The 24386-nt window shown below is 59.8% G+C and overlaps 1 protein-coding gene across 2 annotated transcripts in view; it reads left to right on the forward strand.

Annotated features, from left to right (window-relative positions):
- The window catches only part of C10H1orf21 (chromosome 10 C1orf21 homolog), a 74743-nt gene that overhangs the window by 41897 nt on the left and 8460 nt on the right, over nt 1-24386 (forward strand). For both annotated transcript variants that reach the window (XM_058668942.1, XM_058668943.1), the window contains exons 2-3: nt 3746-3961; nt 9056-9150. In XM_058668942.1, the coding sequence (XP_058524925.1) occupies nt 3868-3961; nt 9056-9150 (189 nt within the window). In that variant the 5' untranslated portion in view covers nt 3746-3867. The remainder of the gene's footprint in view (nt 1-3745; nt 3962-9055; nt 9151-24386) is intronic.

The raw sequence follows: 24386 nt of genomic DNA on the forward strand, positions 1-24386 counted from the left end.
GAACTTGAGCACCATATGTCTGGGTGAAGATCGCTTTGGGTCATATCTGCTGGGAGTCCTCTGACCGTCCTGGATTTGGGCTGGGTTCATGTTCCAAGTGTTTTGGAAGTTTTCCTGTATAATTTCGTCGAGCACCATTTGCATTCCTGACTCTCTTTCTGCTCCTTCAGGAAGGCCAATAATCCTAATATTCTATTTCCTGAGGTTGTCTTTCATTTCTTGTATGGTCTTATTGGCTTTGTTCAGACTTGTCTCCAGCTGTTTAATGAACTGGGTATGTTTGTTTTATGTGTCTTCCGTTTCAGAGATCCTCTCTTCTGCTGTATTTATTCTGTTGGTTAGGCTCTCAATTTTGTGCTCTAAGTCAAGGATTTTACTTTTCATTTGTTGTATTTCTGCGACTATGTGGTTCTTGAATTCCTTGAAGTCCTCCCAATGCTTCTCATTGTCTCTGACAGATTTTAACATTATTTTTTTGAATTCCTTGTCTGGTTGATCTTCCGTGTCTTCATCTCGCATCTCCGAAATAGACATTGGCTTTTGATCCTTTGTTGGTGGGGTGTTGGCTCTCTCATCTGGATCATTACCTTTTCTGGTATTTCTTCCCATTGTGTTAGTGCTTCTTTTTTGAGAGACCTAGGCACCAGTGTGCTGAGGGGTCTCCAAGCACTAGCTTGTAGAGATCAGAGTCTGCAGGCGTGGAGTAGCAGGGTGTGGGAATTTTCAAGGCACTTTTGGTGCGTCTCCAGAACACTGGACCTCAGGGCGCCACTTCCAGGGCCCAGCGGATTCAAAGCGCACTCTCAGCTCGTCCCCTACAGGTATGCTACCACAGGGCGTGGGGGAGTGAAGGCACTCTCTGTGCGTGCCCCCTGTGCGCGGGATCACAGGGCTCGGAGGATTCTAGGTACTTTCTTGGTGTGTCCCCAGTGCCAGGGACTGCAGGGCGTGGAGGTTCCAGGTGTTCTCTGGGAACGCCTCCTGCACGCGGGTCCGCAGTGCCCTCCTGGTGTGTCTCCCAAGCACGGGACTATAGGGCGTGGGGTGTTCCAGGTGCTCTCTGGAAGCGCCTCCTGCGCAGGCCCACCCACCCCAGCGCTTGCAGGGGACCGCCCGCCCCAGCGCTAGCACGGGACCGCCCAGCCCAGAGGCGTGCTCGGGTTCCTGTGGGACAGCACCGCCCAGCTGAGTGCCAGACCGCAAAGGCACGGGGGAGTAGAGTATTCAGTGTGCCTTTTGCCTTTCTCCTCAGTGCACAGGACCGCTGTGCGTCACCTCCCAGACACAGTTTTGGCAGTTTCAAGGCACTCGCCCTGTGTCTCCAGACACTGGAGTCTCGGGGGGGGGGGGGGCGGGGAGATGAGCACCAAGGGTGTTCAGGCTCTGTGCATGCCCCTGGGGGGCCAACTCCCGGAGCCTCCGACCCACCACTGTCCCCACCCAACTCACTCAAACCTCAGGTTCTTGCAGTCTGCTTCTTCCTCTGGTGGGGACCCTCGCCGCGGGTGCAGGTCCTGGCGGGTCCCAGTGGGACCTGATGACTGCAGCGGTGCAGGTCCTGGCGGGTCCTGGCGACTAGGGTGGGCAGGTGCCAGCGGGTCCTGATGACTGCGGGTCCTGACGACCACAGCGTCTGCGGGTCCTGAGGACTGCGGGTCGACTGCGGCTCTCAGCGGCTGCATTCAAAGGTGACTCAGCGGGTCAGGAGCGGAAAGCCGTCTTCCCTGCCCTTTGTTTTGTTTTGTTTTGTTTTGTTTTTCCCTGGTTGCTCTTCTGAGTTGTGTGGATTTTTTTGGCTCCACACTGTCCAGGGAACTTCACGTTCTTCTCCCTGTAGCTCTATGCTGCTCCACTTACGCTTTTGTTGCGTTCTAGCCCTCTCTGTCTGTGAGCTCCCTCACAGCCATCCTCCTATGTCGGCCATCTTGCGAGTCTCTCACATAAACTACTCTTACCAGCTGCACTGGGGCAGGTATGTGAGCAGGGCGCTAGATTGGAACCAGCACTCACATGGGATGCTGGCAGTACAGTGTCCTTGGGCTGCCCCGGAGCCCTCTGGGTAGGGCTGGCTCTCTCTGAGCTGGAGAGACTGTCCTGAGACGAGAGGGAGATGAAGGGACTCCTAGCGCATCTCCCAGCCCGAGGGCGCTGACGGCTTCCCTGGGGTGTCCCCATCCTTCCTGAAGAGTGTGACAGAGCACGGAGGAGGTACCCCAAGTGTCACTGCCTGCATGTGGGTGTGCTGGCCCCGACCATTTTTAGATTGCTGGGTGAGTGGGCATGTCTCCTGAGCTGTGGAGGTGAGTGGGGTGTTGGGCATCTTGCTGCCCAGAGCGGGTCACTGTGTGTAGTGTGAGAGTGCTCACGTACACAGTGTGTGTACCTAGGTGTCGGACTGTCCTGTGAATGGCCACACTACACAGGCTTACATGTCACCCTGCACCCCATGGACACGCACAGCTGGCTGCGTGCCCTGGGACACCTCCATCGCAGCACCGGCAGTGTTGGGCTGTGTTAGCTTCCAGGGCCCCAGCGCGGCCACGGCGTCACAGCTGGGACAGTGCTGCAGCTGGTAACAGTTGTGCATGTGTGCACATGTGTGTGTGTGTGCACACCCCCCTATCCACCTGTGTCATCTCAGACAGCTGCACATGAACCCGAGCTTTCCAAGAGCAGGAAGACTTGCATGTGCTGTCAGAGGGATGCTCTTCCGTGGGCAGCGTAGCAGGCAGGCTGCTCCAGAACCCTGGAGAGGGGCTGGGCTGGGGGTGCTGCCTAGTCAGGGTCTCCTGGAGAGGGGACAGGTTGGCCAGGGGTGCAGCGGGTCAGGCTCTCCTGGAGGAGAGGGACCAGGCTCGGGGTGCAGCAGCTCAGGGTTTCGTGGAGGGGGGACAGGTTGGCCAGGGGGGCTGGGTCAGGGGCTCGTGGAGAGGGGACAGGTTGGCCAGGGGGCCGAGTCAGGCTCTCCTGGAGGGGGGACAGGTTGGCCAGGGGTGCCAGACCAGGCTCTCCTGGAGGGGGAACAGGTTGGCCAGGGGTGCCAGACCAGGCTCTCCTGCAGTTTCTGCCTATGTTGCCTTCGTGTCCCAGGGGTCTGAGTTAGTTATTTCACATGCTAGAGGGCTTCTCCCGGCTGGCTCTGTGGTTTCTGCTGTAGGATTTTCCTATGCTGGAATATCCTGGCAGTGGGAAATGTGAGGAGCAGGGGAACTGTTGACGACTGGAGGGGGCTGTGCCAGGTGGGAGGGAGGGACAGGGCTGGGAGCTGAGGGGTGTAGGGAAATCCCACTCATGAGCCCTAAGTGTTGCAGACCCAGGGTGCATCTGTGTGGGGTGGGAGTAGCAGGAGAGGTTGGAGGTGGGAGGGGGCCGTGGAGGATGAGGGAACGGCCAGGGCATTGAGGATGGGAAGGGGAGTGGGGGGGGGGAGAGGCATTGAGGGTGGGGGGTGCATGGAGAATGGGGGAGGACATTAGGGGAAGGAGGGGCCGTGGAGTGGGAGTCGTGTGGGGGCCCAGCCCTGGAGGGTGCAGACCCTGGGCCCTCTCATGCTGTGGTGACAGATCTCAACACCCAGGCTTGTTACTTGAATGAGTGAGCAGGGCTTTCTGGCATCTCCCCAGCCCTCGCCCCTCATTGTGGGGGTGCTCTGTGGGCTTCCCACCCTGCTGTCCCCAGCAGCGTGTTCCCGGGAGCGTCCCGCCCCCATGGCCTCATGCCCTGACTGTGTGCCTTGCCCCTGCAGGTGCACCCGGCCCCTGTGACCCACAGCAAGGTGGATCTGCCTCGCGTGCCCAGAGGAGGACGATGTCTGCTGGTCTGTAGAGATGGTCCGTTCCGCCCGGCGGAAGCTGAGCGAATGAGACTATGGGCTGTGCCTCCGCCAAGCATGTCGCCGCTGTTCAGAACGAAGAGGAGGCCCAGAAGGGGAAGAGCTTCCAGAATGGAGATGTATTTGGTGGTGAGTGCCCAGCAGGCGGTGGAGGGCGATGTGGCGATGTGGCGATGTGGGGGGTGGGTCTGTGCTGGCTTCCTGCCCTGGTGAGGTGGCATGCCTGGTGGGGGACACTTCTTGTGGCCATGTCGGTGCCCAGGGTCTGGTTCCTGAGCCCTGCTGCCCACCCATGCTGAGCTCGGAAAGCCATGCTGATGGCTGCACAAGCTGCCTCTGTGGTAGGACTTGGTGGCTCTGCCTCTGGCTTTGGCCCAGCCTGAGTTTCATGGACAGTGCTGGCATTAGGGGGTGTGGAATTCTTCTTTCTCTTTTGCTGTATTTTCCCTGCCTCTTGAATAAATAATTTTTGTTTCTTAGATGAGCCAGTGAGGATTCAGTAAGTGTGTGGGACAGCGGTGTCCCAGAGGGAGAGGGTACGCTAAAACCACCTCAACACCAAAGACGGGTGCCTGATGGTCACGGTTGACACAACACATATAACAGCCACATTGCAGCTTCCTGTTGGTGGTCCACACCCTCCCGCAGCATCCAGTGCTGGAGAAGACACGGCACGTGTCATGGTGGGAGTCCAGGGTGGCCGGACTGCCGTCCAGGGCACGGCTGGGCCGGTGTGTTGAGCCGGCATGCAGGTCCCTCAGGATGTAGCCCTGTTGGGGTGAGGGAAGACCAGGGGTTGGGTGGGACATGTCATGAAGGACCGGCCACCAGTCTGCATGCCATGGGAGCCGGGGAGAGGAGCACTGGGCAGGAAGTCAGGCTGAGGTCACCAAGAACCCCGGGCACCTTCAGGAGGATGAGCCAAGTCGCAAGAAAGATGCTGAGGTTGTTCGGCAGCACACTCGGTTTCCAGCCTGGCGGCAAGGCTGCCTCGACACCTGCCTCCTGCTTGGGTTATGGCTGGGGCAGCCAGGCAGGGAAAGACCTCAGGGCCCCTTGGCAGCGAGGGCTTCTCCCTGATCATCCTGTGGGACAGAGGGCAGGGTTTCCGCTGTGAGTGATGCTGGCACTGGCCTGGTGCCCCTTGCCCCTCTCCCCGCGTGGTTCTACCCAAAGCAGTGTGGTGCCTTGTCCCCACGTGTCCAGCTGAGGGTGAGAGTGCAGGCCTGCTGGGCCGTCTTCGTGTGGTGGAAACCTCTGGTGTGGTTTCCAGCCTGCATCCACTAGTTCTCTGCTTCTCCCATGAGCCAGGCCCCTGGCCAGGACACGGAGCCTCCAGGCGTCTTCAGACCTGGGCTGGGGAGCCAGCTGTGTCCCTTGGGATCTGTCTTGTGGTCGGCCTGGTCCCAGGAGCGGCTGGGGGTAGGGCGGTGGGCGTGGAGACCTGCCACGTGCAGACACAGCTGCCTGAACACGTGGTGGGGACTGCGTGGCTGGGCTGGACGCCAGCCTGGCTGAGGCCGCTCGCCTTCTCAGACCCTCCTGTTTCTCCTGAGTGAAGTGGCTCTGTGCTCTTCCTCTGTTATCTGTGTCCAAGGGTTTGAAAAACACCATCGCCTCACAGTCTGCCATGGCGTGGAGGCTGGGATCTTCAGGGAGGAGGACTCCAGAGCCTGTGGGGTGTAGGCTGGCCCCAGCTCCAAGGCTCCCACACCTGTGCTCTGTGCACATCTCGCTCAGGGTCTGTGCTGCGCACACACACCAGCTTTTCCCATAAAGGTGTTGATTCAGAAGCCTGGGGCTCCTGTTTTTGCTTCTGTCTGTGGAGGAGCTGGGCTGTACAAGTGTGAGGTGGAACCCTGAGCATTTGGTGGCAGACACATGATGTGGCGGTGGTCATTAGCCTGGGTGCCCACTCTCATTTGCTGCAGAGCTCCAACCTGGGCTTTTGCCCCTGCACAAGCGAGGTCCACACCAGCCCTCGGCGGCCCTGCCCCTGCACAAGCGGGGTCCACACCAGCGCCCCACGGTCCTAACAGGTGTGCGTTGTGGTCAGCAGACCTGTTGAGGTCGTGGGGTGGCAGCCTGCAGCATGTAGACAAGGTGCAGTTAAGGCTCCCAGGAGCAAGTGCAGCCAGTTCTCAGGAGAGCCAGGTGCTCACGGGACACCCTAGTGGATGCAGGGCACTGCGCCAGGCCTGTCCAGAAGTTGATTGTCACGGCAGCCTCCTGGGCCCAGGGGCTTCTCTGTATTCTTCCTGGAAAGCCGGTCCTTTCCTGTCCCTCTTGTCGGGAGCAAGGAAGGGTGGCTGGTCCTTGGGGCTGTGGCAGTGGGGGGCGTTTCCCCCGGAGTGGTTGGGGGTGTATTGGCTGGTGGTGCCGCATTTGCATTCCGTGGCAGCGCTCCGCGTGGGGGAGGGCCTTTTAGCACCTGAGGGCTCCTAACAGGGTTCTGTTCTGCCAGCCCTTGGCCTGGGGCAGGATCGTGGTGCAGCCTGGGTGTGCTTCTCAACAGGTAGGTGCGTGTGGGCAGCAGGTGCAAGACAAACAGAATCCAGTGTCCTGACTGGCTTAGAAGGGACAGCAAGTGGCTCAGAAGCCCTGCCCAGTGTCCACTGGGAAGGCCCAGTCCTGTGTGCTCCTGGGTGGAGCTGAGTAGCCTGGGTGAGGCTTGTGGCAGGGGTCAGCATGTCTCAGGAAAGAAGCCCAGGGAGCTGGCTCTCTCCCCCTTTCCCGGGTGGGGTCCCTGTGAGAGTCCGCATGCTGACTCTGGCCTGTGAGACCGAAGTGGTACCCATGGCTGCTGAGCCACGTTGTGGTAGGACAACATGGACAGTGGGAGACATCCATGTGGCCAGCCACAGGCTTGGGGAGATGAGGAAACCCCAGAGGGACTCCGGCCACTGTTTATAAACTGGCCCTGTTTGGCCACCAGGACCTGCCTGGTGCCTGTGGGCATTGGGGGTCACTGGGGACCAATGGCATCAGTCATGGGCGTGCTCCCCTGAGCACCTGCTGGGACCTGGAGACCCCAGCACCTCCCTGTGTCTGTGCAGGCCATGAGGCATCCATGCTGGGGCGGTGATCAGCTTGTGCTCCTGACCGCAGGCAAAGCGGCACTCGCTGCCAGGCGTGGCAGGACCGGGGCCCCTGTGCCAGTACCTTTTGGCTGGACAGAGAGTCAGTCTGAGTCCCCTCTGCCGTGATGGCCCAGTTTCCTGGCCCCTGCTGTGGATGCCCCAAACCAGGGTCACCACGTGGCATTGGGCCTGGGGCTCCAGGAAAGCACGGGGATGTTGGAACGTGCCGCCCCTTCCTCCTCCGTTGCTTCTCCACCTTCCTTCTTCCGCTTCCTCTCTCGTGCGCCGAAGCTGTGCTGCCAGGGCCTGGGGACCACAGGACTGAACTCCAGCCAGGCCCCAGGCACCTGGTCTTGGGGGCTCCTGGCTGGAGCCACACCTGCCTGGCCCCAGGGCTCCTGGCACCAAACTGAAACGTCTGGTGTTGGGTAGTCAGTGTGCCCATGTGGGCGTCAGGTGAGGAATCCAGCTGGGGAAACTGGAGTTGATGCTTCCTGGATTGTTTCAAGAATATACATATTTTTTTTAATTTGAAAGACGAAGTTGCAGAGGGAGGGGGGAAAAGGCGAGCGAGGCAGGTCTTCCAGCGCAGGTCAGTGGGCTCAGTGCTTGTCCTGTTGTTGCCATGCAGTCCGCATCTTCCCTGCAGTTAAACAACAAGCCTTGCTCGGTGAAGGTGGCACTGCTCCACTGTGTCAGGACTGCGGGCATGCCCGGGCGGGGGTTCACTGTGACATCAGGCACTGCTGTGTGCCAAGCACCACGCTGAGTGTGGGTTTTTTTCTTGATTTTTAACATGCACATACGGGGAACAAGTCTCCTGTATTTCCCGGATGCAGGTCGAAGAGCACAGTGATGCTCCCACTGCACCTGCTGCTCTCCTCCCGTGGGTGTGACATTTCACAGGGGCTTTCATCCATGACCTCGCTGCATCCTCAGTACCATACCAGCCCGGCCCGTTTCACAAGGGAGGACCTGTCCTATTGATCCCTTAGCTTCCTGCCCTGTCCCCGGGTCCCCTCACGGCGTCGGTCCCCCAGCCTGCTGCCCTGTCCCCGGGTCCCCTCACAGCGTCGGTCCCCCAGCCTGCTGCCCTGTCCCCGATCCTCTCACAGCATTGGTCCCCCAGCTTCCTGCCCTGTCCCCGGGTCCCCTCACAGCGTCGGTCCCCCAGCTTCCTGCCCTGTCCCTGGGTCCCCTCACAGAGTTGGTCCCCCAGCCTGCTGCCCTGTCCACAGGTCCCCTCACAGCGTCGGCCGCAGGAGGAACAGTGTTTGTGTGTGTGTGTACAGTGTGTGAGCACCCTGGCATTTGGGAGTGACCAGTGGATGGTGGCTCGTTGTGGTGTGTGCACGTGCTGTTTATGTGTGGTGTGTGAGCGCTCGACGCCCCAGCTCTCCTCCAGCTGCCTCCGCAGTGCCCTTGCCCTTGGCCTGCTGCCCGGCCAGCCTGGCCCTCGCCATCTGTTCTGCTCCTCAGTGAGCGCTGTTCCTGGCCACCGCACCCTGGGCTGCTCAGCTCTCCCCTCGGCACCGCTCCCCCTCCACAGCAAGAAGGCCTTCAGCCAGCTGCTGCCCTCGCACAGGTGGCCTGGAGCTAGAGCTGTCTCCATCCCGCCTTCCGCTGGCCTGTTTAGAGGAGTTAGAGTGGGGGGAAGTGGATCATGTTCCATCTGCTAGTTCCCTGCCTGGATGGCCAGGGCTGGGCCGGGGACGCCAGGCACGGGAGCAAGTGTGACGCCCGGTGTTGCAGGCAGTGGCTTACGCTGCTGTTCCTCTCACAGGGGCTGAGCTTTTCCGAGCGGAATTCAGGTGTGGATGTCCATTGGAACCCATAGCTAAGAGCACTGCGTGGGCATCTGAAACAGTCTTCCATCTCATGGGACCGTGGGGGCCTCGGCCGTGCGGAAGTGGGGAGTGCTGGGCGTTCTCTGCCGAGGCCCCTGCGGGAGCCACCTCTGTGGCCTTGAGCATCTGCACGTGGGCCCCCGCGGAAGGCTCTGGAATATTTGGCTCCCACCCTTCCAGCAGCTCCCCATGACCCTGGATGGCGAGGCCCTGCCCTGTGAGGCTGCTGGGCGTCTGGCAGCTGATGCCTGCGTGGAGCATGTTGGTGAGCAGTCTTCTCTCTCTCTGGCACCCAGATGAATACAGAATCAAGCCGGTGGAGGAGGTCAGGTACATGAAGCCTGGGGCCGAGGACGAGCAGAAGATCATGGCCAGGAACCAGGAGAACCTGGTAAGACCTGCCCCTGGAGGCTGACCCTGCGCCCGCCGGGATGGCCAGCCAGGGCCCCTTCCGGCCACTGCTGCATCCTGCTTGTCGCTGGCGAGCCTGCCCTGCCCTTGGTGGAAGGGCCCGCAAGGGGAGAGGTGTGGTGTGGGGCAGAGCTCTAGGAGGGCTTATGGGGGAAATGGCCTTTCCACCTCTGCTCCAGGCCCCCTGCTCCCACACTGGGTGGGCATCCTGGGCGAGACGGGGTGTGCCCCGGGCCCCCTGCTCCCACACTGGGCGGGCATCCTGGGCGGGACGGGGTGTGCCCCGGGCCCCGTGCTCCCACACTGGGCTGGCGTCCTGGGCGGGACGGGGTGTGCCCCGGGCCCCGTGCTCCCACACTGGGCGGGCGTCCTGGGCGGGACGGGGTGTGCCCCGGGCCCCGTGCTCCCACACTGGGCGGGCGTCCTGGGCGGGACGGGGTGTGCCCCGGGCCCCCTGCTCCCACACTGGGCGGGCGTCCTGGGCGGGACGGGGTGTGCCCCGGGCCCCCTGCTCCCACACTGGGCGGGCGTCCTGGGCGGGACGGGGTGTGCCCCGGGCCACGTGCTCCCACACTGGGCGGGCGTCCTGGGCGGGACGGGGTGTGCCCTGGGCCCCCTGCTCCCACACTGGGCGGGCGTCCTGGGGATGTGAGGCCTGTTATGTGTTGGGAATCTCCAGCAACACCTTTTGCTTTGTTGCAATCCGGGGAGCAGAGAGGTGCAGCAGAGTGAAGCGGGCCACGGGCAGCCTACAAGCTCTCCGTCTCCTGTCATCTTCAGAGTTGATCCCTTGGAAGCCAGGAGTGGAATGGCTGTTCCCAGGGGCTGGAGGGGGCCGACTGGAGGGGGCAGGCGAGGGGCTGGCTGCGGGGGGCCGGCTGGAGGGGGCAGGCGAGGGGCTGGCTGCGGGGGCTGGCTGGAGGGGGCAGGCGAGGGGCTGGAGGGGGCCGACTGGAGGGGGCAGGCGAGGGGCTGGCTGCGGGGGGCCGGCTGGAGGGGGCAGGCGAGGGGCTGGCTGCGGGGGGCCGGCTGGAGGGGGCAGGCGAGGGGCTGGAGGGGGCCGGCTGGAGGGGGTGAGAGGCTGGCTGCCGGGGGCCGGCTGGAGGGGGTGAGAGGCTGGCTGCCGGGGGCCGACTGGAGAGGGCAGGCGAGGGGCTGGCTGCCGGGGGCCGGCTGGAGGGGGCAGGCGAGGGGCTGGCTGCCGGGGGCCGGCTGGAGGGGGCAGGCGAGGGGCTGGCTGCGGGGGGCCGGCTGGAGGGGGTGAGGGGCTGGCTGCCGGGGGCCGGCTGGAGAGGGCAGGCGAGGGGCTGGCTGCCGGGGGCCGGCTGGAGAGGGCAGGCGAGGGGCTGGCTGCGGGGGGCCGGCTGGAGGGGGTGAGAGGCTGGCTGCCGGGGGCCAGCTGGAGGGGGCAGGCGAGGGGCTGGCTGCGGGGGGCCGGCTGGAGGGGGTGAGGGGCTGGTTGGAGGGAATGGACGAGGGCCTGGCGGTCGGAAGGAGGGTCAGGACGTGGGGAGGGGAAGCTGCCAGAGTGCTTTGCAAGGTGAGGTTGTCACACATGGTGCTGACAAGTGGTGCATTTGTTTAAGAGTGAGGGGCTTGAATGTTGTCACTGTAGAGAAGCTGGGCTTGCAGGCAGCGCTCAGTGTGCTCGCGCGGCCTGTTGGTCTTTGTGCATGCAGGTAGCTGCGTCACAGGGCACTGTAGACACGTGGGATGTCCCTGTGTCAACTTGAGTAACTAGAGATTTGGAGACTGTACACTCGGAGGAGACGTGCGTGTGTTCCGTTTGTGTCTGACTTGGTCTCTGCTTCTGGTGCTGCTGGCCACTTCGTCAGGTGGGATGAGGTGTTCCTAGGAAATTCGTGAAGCTGTGCTGTGTTTTCAACCACCTTGGTCGCCTTGTTCTGCTCCCTGCTGGTTCCTGTCCCATGCTACCATCCCTGCTCTGTATTTCTGAGTGCAGGAACTTGGCTCGCTGAGGTAGCAGCAAGTTCGCATTCCAGGTCCTTTCCCTGGAGTTCCACGAGGCAAGACTGAACCCCAGGAAGGAGAGGCAGAAGCCTGCATGCGAGCTGTTGTGACAAGCCGAGACCCTGGCTGCTTCCGGGGGCCGGGAACAGGGTGAGGTCCTGCCCGGAGAACTGGCAGATGGCACGGGGGCTACTTAGGGGCGACGAGGCTGCAGAGTCTCTGGTAGGGAATGGGACAAGGTGCCTGTTAGGGAAGCAGCAGGAATCAGAACATGAATGGTGCCCTAGGGTCCCCCGAGAGCTCAGATCCAATGCCGAAGGTTGGAGGGAAGCCTCAGGTGTGACAAAGCCAGACTGACAGGGCTGGCTGTCGTGGGCAGCCAGAGAGGCGGGTGGCCACGGGCTGGCTGTCGTGGGCAGCCAGAGAGGCGGGTGGCCACGGGCTGGCTGTCGTGGGCAGCCAGAGAGGCGGGTGGCCACGGGCTGGCTGTCATGGGCAGCTGCAGCGAGGCAGGTGGCCACAGGCTGGCTGTCATGGGCAGCCGGAACGAGGCGGGTGGCCACGGGCTGGCTGTCATGGGCAGCCGGAGCGAGGCGGGTGGCCACGGGCTGGCTGTCATGGGCAGCCAGAGCGAGGCGGGTGGCCATGGGTTTTGCATGGGGTGCTGAAGCTGACAGTGCTGGCAGGGAATGTAGACAAGGTGGGCAGGGTCCATGCCAGCCAGCTGTACTTTCTGCGGCTGTGACAGCATCCGTGGGCAGGAGGCTTGGTGGGACATGTGTGGATGTGTCCCTGACCACAGCGCCAACAAGGAACCCTCACACCCCGATACCTCCCAACCCAGTCAGGGCTGTCGTGTTAGCGTGTGCCCTAGGAAGTGGTGGGCAGTTGGCTCAGGTGCTTGGGTCCTTGACACCTGTGGGAAACCCTGCTTGGGTTCTGGGCTGCTGACACTGGTCTGACCCAGCTCTGGCCGGCGTGGCCATTCAGAGGCAAACCACAAAATGGAGGATCTCTGTCTGTCTCTGTTTTTCAAGTAAGTGAGTTCATGATTAATAATTGGATTGAATAGGCCAAGAGGATTTTTGTCTTTAATATTTTTTCTTCAGGAAATAGGAGTCTATGATTTGTGATCACAGTTGCTTTTTTTGTGGGAGATGAGCTTGGCGGAGCTGCCACCAGACGCCTTGCCGACTGCCTCGGGCTCTGTGACAGCCTGAGTTCCGTAGCTGCCCTCTGGTGTGTGGAGTCAGATGAGGGTTCTTGTGGGTGCCTTGGTCCCCACATCCTCTCAGGTCGCCACAGGCCTCACTGTCACTGTGTGCTGACACATGGTCTGGTTGAACGGGCCAGCGTGGGCGTTCTTGAGGCACCGAAGAGCGGCTCACTGGCTGGTGGGTGCCGTGGGTAATTTCCCAGGTTTCCGTGTGCTTTGCCAAGATGTGGCTCGCTGTGTCCCAAAGCTCTGTGGAAATGAGAAAGCTCAGCTGCTGTGATCTCAGGTCTGTCCATTCTGTCCATAGAAGTGCAAGGTGACTTAAGGCCTCCTTGTTAAAGTCCTTGATGGCAGAGTGTGGCTTTATGCGTGAGGACAGTGGAATCCAGTGTTGTATGTGATGACGCCCAGCTGTACAGTTGGAGATGTTCTGCCCATAGAATGTGCTGCGCCAGCAGCAGGGCCCTGTTGGGGCTTATTCTCCAAGCCTTGGCCTGCATGACAGCCAGGGGCAGCGCACTGGGCATGAGCTGTGCTTTGCCACCATGGAGGTAGTGGAAGCCACCACTGCCAGGCCATGCCACTGCTCTGTGTGCCTGGTGGGAGTGAGCCGTGTGAGGCCATGTCCCCTCAGCTGGCTGGGAGCAGCTCTCGCCGTGGCCGGATGCCTTTTGCGCTCTGCTGTGGGCGCTTGCAGGTGACGGGAACGGGCGGTCAGGAGGGGCCTGGGTGGGAAATGTGGATGTCAGCCACGATCAACCTCGGGGCTTTGATGCTTGCAGGAGAAGCAACTCGGGAGCCTCGTGGCCAGGCAGCAACGGCCTCAACTCCTGTTCCCAGCCTGGCACATGAGGCCACTGTGGTTTTGTCATCCGCCCTGGGGGACAGCATTGTCTCCAGCCAGTGACTGTGGGGCACCTGAGCAGAGCCCACCCAAGGCCCCAGAGCCGCTCTGTCTGTGCAGTGTTGGGGTGGGAGTGGAGCTTCGTTCTCCTGCGAGGAAGGCTTTGTGGCGTTGGTTTTCTCCGTGTCGAGCGTTGAGCGTGGCTGGAGCTCCTGGTCCAAGCAGTCACGTGGACAGAACAGGTGATGCATGGTGTCAGGAGCGCTGCTGTCGCCAGCAGGTTGAGAGCGGCGTCCGGCAGCCGTGTGACAGCACAGACAGTGGTCAGGTTCTGAGTCGCACACAGTCCCCGCTCCCGGGCAGGGAGAGCTGTCGTCACCACACTTGTTGCAGCCTTCCAAGGGAGGGCAGGTAGCACTCGAAGTGTGCGTCACTGTGATGTACACGGGAATTGGGGAGCTGGGTGAATTTTAAAGGGGGCATTGCTGAGCTTACTGCGACCCCGCTTTGTCGGCCTTTGCTTCTGTCCATGTACGACTGACCATGAGCAGGTGCGCATGGTACCTGGTCTTGGAACTACACAGCTCTTGGGGAACCCTATGTGTCTGAGGACACAGCCTCACTGCAGGAATGGGAGGGTGGCCTGGGCCCAGCTGTAGCTCACGGGCTGCAGCTAAGGCCCTGGTGCAGTGGCTGGGTGGACCCCCACTGACTGCAGGTGGACGAGGACTGGCCTTGCAGCAGGGCCCGGCTTCCCAGGACAGCTGGACCCAAAGCGGGCTGCTGTGGTGTGGGGGGCTGGAGCAGGGTGCTGCGTGGGGCTAGCTGGTGCCTGTGCGCTGCGGTTCAGGTCGGCACGTTAGCTTCTGGTTAACCAAGTCACGTTGTTTGGCCGGTTAGTGGCATTTGTCACTGCAGAAGAACTGGAACCAGCAGATGCTGGCCCTGTGCAGATGGAGGGTGTGATAACGATTTCCTCTGTCAGCACTGCGGTGAAATGCAATCGCTGTTCAGCATGCACGCCTGGCCTTGGAGTGGGCGGAGACAGGTCTCTGACAGAGAGCCCCAGTGTCGAAGCAGGAAGTGGAAGCTTCGTTCCTTTGGATACTGACCCGCAGCGAGTTAAACCACAGCTGCAGCCCCAGCACCCCCTAGGAGCCCTTGGCACAGCTGCAGCCCCAGCACCCCGTAGGAGCCCTTGGCACAGCTGCAGCCCCAGCACCCCGTAGGAGCCCTTGGCACAGCTGCAGCCCCAGCACCCCGTAGGAGCCCTTGGCACAGCTGCAGCCCCAGCACCCCGTAGGAGCCCTTGGCACAGCTGCAGCCCCAGCACCCCGTAGGAGCCCTGGGTGCTTCTTGTTCGTGTGCCAGGGGAGGCAGCAGGTGAGGGATCCTGCACCCACATAGGAGACCGGACGGGGTTCCAGCCTCCTGGTCCTGACTGCGGCCTAGCCCGGGTCTGCCAAGGAAGCCAGAGGACGGACGATCAACCTCCCTCCTTCCCTTCATCTGTTTCTCTGTCTCTGAACTACCTTTCGGTGAAATCGGCACATCATTTTTGAAAACAGATATTGGACTGGTTTATGTAACTGAAATCTGGACTTTTTTTTAAAAAAAGATTTATTGTTATTTGAAAGGTAGATTTACAGAGAAGAAGAGGTAGAGGAGGCCTTCCGTCCTCTGATTCACTTCCCAGATGGCCACAACAGCCAAAGCTGAGCTGATCCGAAGCCAGGAGCCAGGAGCCTCTTCCTGGTCTCCCTCATGGGTGCAGGGCCTAAGCACTTGGGCCATCCTGTGCTTAGGGGAAGCTGTCAGAAATGGAGCAGCTGGTGTAAAACCAATGCCCCTGTGGGATGCCAACTGCACAGGTCCGAGCATGGCACCAGCCTGGGCCTTTTTCATACTTGTGGCTGGTTGTTGTAGCCCCCTGGGGGGTGGGCGCTGAGTGAGAGGCCGCCCGAGACCCAGCACCCAGGGCAGTGGCTTCTCTGCAGGTGTCTGGCTGTCTCACTCCTCTCCCGTATGCCACTGACAGTAAACCCAGAGCACGTGACACTCAGCTGTTGGTGCGTCCTGCGAGATGATGTCAGCTGAAGTGAACAGCCCGCAGCCTGAGGGTGAGACCTGAGCTGAGACTGGGGCCCGGGGTGTGTGTGCGGGCTTCATGTAAGTTGGGGTACAGCGCTCAGCAACCTGGGGTTCTGAAAACCTGTCTGCTTTCTCAGGAAGGATGGAAGTGAGTGCCAAGGTCCCCTGGGCTGGCCTCTCGGTGTGCGGCCGGGACGTGGCGAGCTGCCTGTGTTTCTGAGCAGGGCTGACCCCGCCGACCTCCGTGGGCTCTGTGGGCAGCAGACGCCGAGTGTGGAAAGTACAGGACTGGTCCCAGGACAGCGCTCCCCAGGTGCCTGGGTGCAGCTCGGCTTGGGGCCAGCGTTGGTGTGTGCTGCTGCACTGCCCGTTTCTACTTACCACCATGCTGACTGAAACAGGACTGCCTGGGACTTCCTGGTTGGGCAGGAGTACCTGCCATGAGGGCACTGGAGCAGGAAGTGGAACAGGAAACTGGGAATGGGATGGGAAGGCAAGGGAGGACTGGCATCAGGGACCAAGTGGGTTTACTGTTGGAAGTGGGGGGACTTGGGGTGTCGGTGGTACCTCCAGCTGCTTCTCCCCAAGGCTGTCACACCTGCAGGCTCGGAGCATAGAGCTGGGTGGCTGTGCTGGCAGGGAGCCACCACTGTGGTATGAGTGGGATGGGTGTGTACCCATCCTCTTACACGCCTGTCCTTTAAGGTTAAGTCCCCTGCTTGTACGCGTGCAGGTGGCTGGAGCTCCACAGAACATACTCGGGTGGAGGCAGGATGCGTGGAGCCACACACTGTCCTAAAGCCCGCAGCCATCACTGAGGCTCCTGCCTGACGTACAAGCAGATACAGTTTCTCTTCTACAGAGTGAACCTGGATTTCTAGCAGACACAGGGATGAGGTCACCAACACACTGTGTGAGCTCACAGACACACAGGGATGAGGTCACCAACACACTGTGTGAGCTCAGACACAGTGATGAGGTCACAGATGCAATGTGAGGTCGCAGACACACAGGGATGAGTCTCTCTCTCTCTCTCTTACACACACACACACACACACACACACACACACACACACACACACACAAAGGGCTTCCCCTGTGGGCTGTTTCCAGAGCTGTAAACTCTTTATAATTGCAAAAAACCCTGAGCTAGACCCCAGCTTGGAGTAGGTGGCTGTCACACACACTGTCAGAGCCACCCGGTCGAGGAGCCTCACAGCCTCCTGGAGCAGAGCCTGGTGTGGGTACAGAAGGGCGGCTGCGTCCCTGCAGCTTCGCTGTGACGTTGTCCAGAGTAAGCAGAGGGATCGGCCTGGGCTGCCCACACGGCTATCCTGGTAGTGGGAAGCGCCATGGGCCCTGGGAATGGCTCTCAGAGTTACTGGAAGTGTGTGAGCAGCCTCCGTAGCGCTGTATCTGTCTGTTGTCTTAGGATTAACCCAGAGTGGGAAACTGTGGAGACAAAGGCAGCTTTGTGGCACTTAGACACAGCAGTCTCACACCAGCAGGATAGGTCCCCCTGCTTCCAGCACGTCCCCTGGGGGGATTTCTGTCAGTTCCGCTGTTGGTTAGCAACAGTGTTAGGTTGGTTTGAGTCACGCCTTTCTGTGGGAGGAGTGCACGGGGTGCACAGGCATGTGGTAACAGAATCTGCTCAGCGACTCAACCTTGCCTGGACTGCCGAGTATTCCTTTTACTGGAATCTAGAAATAAAAAGCAGGGAAGAAGCAATGAAGAGTTCTGTTCTGCCGTCCCTCAGCTACTTCTCCCTCCCAGGGCTGTGTCTGAGCCGGAGCCTTGGCCGCGCGCTGTGAGACTTGGTCGTGTGGAAGGAGCAAGCGACAGCAGCTGAAAGATTGTTCCCTGTCAGCCTTGCCCCGGTCCTTCCCTCGTGCTTCCCTCCCATTGGAGTTGGAGGCTGGAGAACATTGTCCAGTTGTTTTTGAGATACTCCTGAGGCCATGAAGCCAGTGTTGTGGCATACAGGTTAAGCCACTGTCTAACTCTGCCTCCCATACAGACATGGCTTCGAGTCCCCGCTGCCCCGCTTCCTGCGCAGCTCCGTGCTAGGCGATGCCAGCGATGCCAGCGATGGACGCCGGCCCAGTTGTTTGGATGAAGCTCCTGGCTTCAGCCTGGCCTGGCCCTGACTGTCGCTGCCGTCTGGGGAGTGTCCTATAGAATGAGGACTTCTCTGTCCCTTCCCGGCCTCCCCTATGACTGTGCCACTCAAATCAATACATTTTAAAAACAAACTAACAAAACAGCCTTTGAGAAAGAGGCTACTCTTAGAAAGAAAATTGATCCTTCCTGTTGTCTCGGCGTTGTGTCTCATGGAAGCTCATCTCCCTGCTGCCCCAGGCTGGGCAGCCCCACGGCTCCGTGGCTGCACCTGCTTGCTTTGTCCGCCTGGAATCCTGGTCACCACAGTGCTTGTTTTCCCCTGGGTGGTTTCCATGGAAAATAGATGTCCAGCGGTAGCGCCTAAAATTGTCATCGTTTGTCACACAGCTCTGTCAGTGTGGTTGAGTCATGTCTCCAGTTCTGACAGCTGGTGTAGGGTCAGGCCTTTTCTGACGTCTTTGTTGTCTGCCGTTTGACCTCTGTGTTTGTTTATAAATCTAGAAATTATCTGTGAAAGATTGGAAGAACTGCCTGGGGTTCCAGCTGCCTGAGCAGGTGCCATGGCGGTATCGTAGGGAGATGGAGTCAGAGAGAGAGAGAGAGAGAGAGAGAGAGAGAGAGAGAGAGCGCTTCCATCTGCCTGTCTGCTCCCCCGATGTCTGCTGAAGCCTGGCTCATGTGCAGGCTCCCTCCAGGTCTCCCCAGGGGTGCAGGGACCAAGCACACGGTCCGTGTGATGCTGCTTTCCCAGGATGGTAACTGGAGCTGGACCAGAAGTGGAGCAACAGGACATGAACCAATACGGCATGCCAGTGTTACCAGTGGTCAGGGCCCCAGATTGGGGCTCATTCTTATTTTTAATTTTTAATAGTTATTTATAATCAGAAAGACAGATTTACAGAGAGATCTTCCATCCACTGATTTACTCCCCAGATGGCTGCAACAGCTAGATCTGAGCCAGTCTGTAGCCAGGAGCTTCTTCTGGGTCTCCCACGCGGTACAGGGTCCCTAGGACTTGAGCTGTGTTCTGCTGCTTGCCCAGGCCACAAGCAGGGAGCTGGATTGGAAGTGGAGCAGCCAGGACACAAACTGGCACCCATATGGGATGCCAGTGCCAAAGGCAAGGGATTAGCCCACTATGGAGCTGTGTTAACCTCCGATCAGATTTAAAAAAAAATTATTCAAAGATTTTTATTTTATTTTTATTAGTCAGATATACAGAGAGAAGGAGAGACAGAAAGATCTTCTGTCTGATGATTCACTCCCCAAGTGGCCACAACAGCTGGAGCTGCGCCGATCCAAAACCAGGAGCCTGGAGCCTCCTCCAGGTCTCCCACTTGGGTGCAGGGTCCTAAGACTTTGGGCCGTCCTTGACTGCATTCCCAGGACACAGGCAGGGATTAGAACCAGTGCCTATATGTGATCCCGGCAGGTATAAGGCAAGACTTAGCTGCTAGGCTACTGCGCTGGGCCCTCCCAGATTTTTTTTTTTTTTAATTTCCTCCTCGATCTAAAGTATTTTCCATCCTGAAGTGAAACACATTACTTCTAAAGCTCAGGGTGGGACCCAGCTCAATGGCCTGGTGGCTACAGTCCTTGCCTTGCTTGTATCAAGATCCCATATGGATGCCAGTCCATGTCCCAGCTGCTCCACTTTCCATCCAGCTTCCTGCTTGTGTCCTCCCACAGGGGGGATCCGGAAGAAGCTCCTGGCTTTGGATTGGCTCAGCTCCAGCCCATTGCAGCCACTTGGAAAGTGAACCAGTGGACAGAAGATCTCTCTTCTTCTCTATAAATCTGCGTTTGCAATAAACATAAATAAATATTTAAAACAAACAAAAGAGCTCAGGCTGAGAACATCACACCCACAGCATTTGAGCCATAGAGAGCTGTAGTTGGGCTGCAGGGTGGCGGTCTTCAAGGCTGCCCCTGGAGGCAAGCTGCCGGGTTGGCCAGCTCAGGTGCCCTGGCCCATACCCCAGGATCTGAGTTGAAGATACTGCCAAGAAGCAGGGACACTGCCTCCCCGCTGTCCCTGCTCAGCCAAGTAGCAGTGGCAGCCACGTGGCTGTTGAGGGCTTGCCCGTGGGGGAGCCAGTGCACACATGGCTTTGGGTTTGTAGGACAAAGTGCGGTGGTGAAGCCTCAGTGTGGAGCAGAGTGGCCGTCGCAGAGCCGTGTCCCGTTCGTGACGGAGACCCTGCCCAGGCACCACAGTCTTGGTTGCCACCGGGCTTTTGCTAGCACCTTGGACATGTCACGTCCCCCCAGCCTCCGATGGGCTCCATCGGCGTGGCCAGCGTCACATGCAGCTGGGCCTGGGCTGGCGTGTTTGGGTTAGTGCCTGAACAAGTGTGCCTTGTTTGCAGCCTTCTGGTGAAGCGGCTCCAAATGTGTCTGAGTGTTTTATGGAAAACCCACTCTTTCCTGGGTAAAAATAAAAGGGTCTCCATGGGAACGCAGCCGCGCAGCGCAGGCATGTCGCTAAGGGAGCCCAGCTTGGCTGTCAGCCGGCTGGCTGGAGGCCAGCTTGGTGGTCACTCCCATGAGAGGGTCTGTCAGCTTCCCCCAGCCACCAGTCCTCCCCGAGCTACTGTCTGTCCACAGCAGTGGCCCTGGCCACCCCTGCCCCTCCCACAGCACACTGCCTGTGACTGCTCCCGCTCGGGTGTGTCTGCGGCCAGGCAGCTCTCACCCCTGCATCGGGTGATGGGGTGAGGCTAAGACTCACCAGGGGTGGCCTGGGATGCAGGCTGCAAGAACAGTGGAGGTAGGGGGCCAGTGAGCCTTCTCCCCATGGCTGTGGCTGCTCGCTATGTGGGATCTGAGTTTCCTGTGCAGATGGCTTAGGCTCGGAGCACTCCCGGAGCCTGAGGAGATGCTGGCTGTGGGGTGCCACCTGAGGAGCTGTGGAGGCGTGGGGTGCCTCTTGAGGAGTTGCAGGATGTGGGGTGCCACCTGAGGAACTTTGGGATGTGGCGTGCCACCTGAGGAGCTGCGGGGCGTGTCACCTGAGGAACTTTGGGGTGTGGGCTGGGCAGCAGCTGTTCTACACCCACTATGTGAGAAGCCTGTGAGGGCTGCTCTGACCAGGAGCTGATTTCTGCTCCAGGGTGCACATGAAGTCTGAGGGCAAGGCATGCCCGAGGTCAGCCCACCCTGGGGACCCCCATGGGTGCCGAGGCCCCATCCATCCCTCAGGAGAAAGGATTGGATGGGCGGGGCTGCTGACTTCTGTTGGGCTGCTGGTCCCCTTGGTGACAGGCCACACTGCTCCCCCTTGTGTGTGCTCGCTCCGGGAGGCGGTGTTTTCACTAAGGAGCGCCCGGGTCAGGCCTCTGGTGGTGTTTTGTGGTAGCCCACGTCGCTGTGTCTCAGGTTCCTGCTGAGGTACTTGGGTCTCAGCTCTACTCTTGCAGCTGGCGCTAGGTCACACTCCTGGAGCCTCAGGAAGAAGGCGGTGGGGAGGGTGGCAGTCTCTCCAGGCACCTGCTCGTTAGCTCCCCTGCGTGCTGGCAGTGCGTCTGAGCCTGTGGCGGGCGCTCCCGCTGGGGGCTTCTCCAGCAGCCCTGCCCTCCAGTCATTGTCTGGTTGTGGCCTGACCATGGGAGGCCAGAGGGCGTGTCTGGTTGTGGCCTGACCACGGGAGGCCAGAGGGCGTGTCTGCCCTGTGCCTCTGTTGTGTTTCCTCGGAAGGTTTAAGCAAGGAGCGTTTCCACTTTTTCAGGAGTAAAACCTCTGGGTGGAGGGCCAGTGTTGTGGCCAGTGCATAGGAAGCTCTGCCTGCGACTCCGGCAAGCCATGCCCTCCATTGCCTGCCTTGGAAAGCAGCAGGTGGCTCAGGTACGTGGGCACCCGTCCCCTGAGACACCAGGCGCCCTGGCTCCTGCCTGCTGTTGGAGGAACGCACCGGCAGAAGGAAGATCTGACCTCTCTAACCCTCTCTCTCCGTCCGTCACTCTTTATCTGAGGAATAAATAGTTTTTTTTAAAGAAATCTGTTTTTGTAAGGGGGCAGAGCCCTGTATGTAGAGCTGTTAGTGTTTTTTGCTTGTTTGTTTGTTCTGTTGAGAAACAGAACTGCTACACATCACGTCAGCACCTCTCACCAGCTGTTCCTCCAGGCACATCCCATGTCTCAACCACCTTGGACTCCGTATTGCACCCTGTCACACAGCCTTGGGAATGAGTTCGTGTGTCTGAGGGCCCGTGCGCAGTGTTACCTGTCAGTCACCAAAGCGGGGTCCTGGCACACAGGGTGTGTGCGCTCTGGGAGCCAGTGGCAGGGGACGAGTGCTGGGCCTGCCTCCTGGGGAAGGACGCGGCCCCCCACAGCTCACCCTGAGAGCTGTACCTCCCCAGCTGGGCCTGCCGACCCTGGACCTCCCCGGGGTGTGGCCCCGCTGATCCTGACAGGTGTATTTAGCGCCTCTGCCTCTCCCAGGATGCTGGGAGCCCAGAGAGCCGGAACCATCTTGCCGCACTGAGCTGAGCTGTGCAGGCAGGAGTGGCCTGGCTCCCCTGGCTTCCTAAGGAGCACAGGGGTGGAGCTCCCTGTGTGTGTGTGCCCTGCGGGGGGCTGCCTGTGGGGGAGGGCCAGTTGCATCAGGCAGGGAGACCGCTGAGCCACGACAGGCTGTGTGGTGACTGCATAAAGCGACGAGAAGCCATCCTTCAAGGTGGCAGCCCAGGCAGTCCTGGGTTTGAGCAGACCCCCTGTACCTCCTTTGGGTTCACACAGAGGATGCCCCTTTGCCATTGGGAACCAACCTAGTCCCAGGGTGTATGACTTGTCCCACCGAGCAGCCTCGCTCTTAGGCCTGGACCAGAGGTACCCCTGGATGCCCTTGCTGGGGCCAGGCGCAGCTCACACAGAATAGCAGGGTGATGGAGGGCAGCTGGAGGGCAGAGGAGACCGCCACGAGCCTTCCCGGTGGAGAGCCCTGAACGCTAACACATCCTCGCGGGGGGCCCTGGGATGTCGCTGGAACTGAGGGTAGAGGAGGCTGGGAACCCCGAGAGGCCCCCAGGTGAGTCAGGACACCTGGGCAGAGCCGAGCGGAGAATCTGCACCTGTGGCCTGTCCACTCAGGGGCAGGTCTCAACTGATGGACAGCCATTGTCCTATGCCTCCTTAGAGTCCTCGAATCTGTCCCATGTGAGGTGAGGAGCGGCCGGCAGGCCTACTCCTGGGGCCGTGTGCCCCGGGTCTGCAGTGACGCAGTGCCTCTCACAGGCTCGACTTGGCTTTCTTCCATTTTCTGGATGTGTGTATCTAATCAGTGTGAATACTGTATATTCTACAACATTGAAGTTGTGTTTTCTTAAAATATGGTGTGGATACTGGGGTCTACCAGTCCCGATGTGGGGGTACGATGCAACATGCATCCCTGCTTCCGGATGAAACATGGATTCCCAATGAAACTGTTGGATAAGTGTAGACAGTGGGGTGCTGGACTGACTTTGTACCAGCAATGTCGGGGTACACTTAGATAAGAGACTGGTGGAATTATAATTCCTTATGAAGGATTATACCACTGTAATAAAAAGGGGAAAATCTGTCGGGGGGTGGGTGTTTTGGGAGGAAAGTCCAGTCTACATGAAATTGTAACACATAATTCAAAAATTCAAAATAAGAAAAATACATTTTTTTAAATGAAAAAAGCATATGGTGTGGAATGATTGGGTCCCGCTAGTTAACCTGTGTGTCGCCACAAGCGGTGGCATGTCTGGAGGTGAGCCCTGCCAGCTCTGCCTCCCGCGTGACCTCTGCCCCCCGTGTGACCTCTGCCCCCAGCGCCTCAGGCACTCTGTCCGTGCCAGTGCCTTCTCGTTCCCACAGTTACAAGGACCCACTCCACCCTGGGAAGGCGAACCGGCTGGCGGGGTCATTGTTATGTCCTTTCCACAGGGAGCAGGTGGGGAGGGCACCTGGTGTAGGGTGGGGAGCATCCTCCCCCAGCCCTGGATGCCCTGCTGTCCAGGCCCCAAGGCCTGAGCCCCAGGAGTGGCTCTACAAGTTGTGCCCCTCTGAGGCAAATTGCGCCCTTCTTCGCCTTGGGGGCGTCTTGGGTCCTGGGAGAACGAGGTGGGGGGGTGACCAAGACCAGCTCTGGATCGGCCTCAGTGCGTGCAGAGCACGTCTGTTCACTCGTGCTCCAGGTGTCAGGGGAAACTGCTGGGTTTCTGAGTTCTGTTTGGTGCCACCTGAGGTTTGGCACCTCTGGGTGCCATGTGGAGGTGGGTTCCCAGCCTCTTTGCCACAACCCTGCTTCCACCGGTGCTTGCCGGACTGAATGCATCCCCAGAGGGAGATGCGCTTGTGCTGCCCAGCGCCAGGCTGCCTGCGTTTGATGTAATTCACGTGTATTTAAAGATTTACTTATGGGAGAGGAGGCGTGATGGAGATTGCTCTTCCAGCTGCGGGGTCGCTTTCCACGTGGCTGCTGTGGTCAGAGCTGGCTCGGCTGAGCCCGGGCTCAGGAGCTCCACCCAGGTGCCCACGTGGCTGCAGGGGCCCGTACACTTCCACCATCCTCTGCTGCTTTCCCTGGCACAGTTGGGGGTGAACTGTTGGGGTTCCTTTGGGAGTTCTGTCCCCCAGCCTTGGGTTTTTGAAAAGCCAGTAAGGATGGGCTTTAACCCACAGAATGCTTTTGGGGCACCTTTGTTTTGTTTGAACCTGACCAGCTGGCGCAGGGTCCCCTGAAGTGCCGCGAACACTACCAGCGTAGATGGAGCCGTCCTGTGCGTGGCATCCGGGCCCCTCCTGGGCAGGGAACCTACACGCCTGGCTGTTCTGGAAGTGTCGGCTCAGTCAGGACTTGAGGACTGGCAAGAGGTGCAGGAGTCCTACAACAAAACCAGGCCAAGCTGTCCCCTCCACTTCTGAGCTGTGGTGATGTGACAGTCACAGAGCTGTGGGATGTCACAGATCATCCCCTGCGCTCTGGGCAGAGCATCCCTGTGCT

This window comes from Ochotona princeps, chromosome 10, assembly GCF_030435755.1.
Source record: "Ochotona princeps isolate mOchPri1 chromosome 10, mOchPri1.hap1, whole genome shotgun sequence".
NCBI classification, from domain to species: Eukaryota; Metazoa; Chordata; class Mammalia; order Lagomorpha; family Ochotonidae; genus Ochotona; species Ochotona princeps.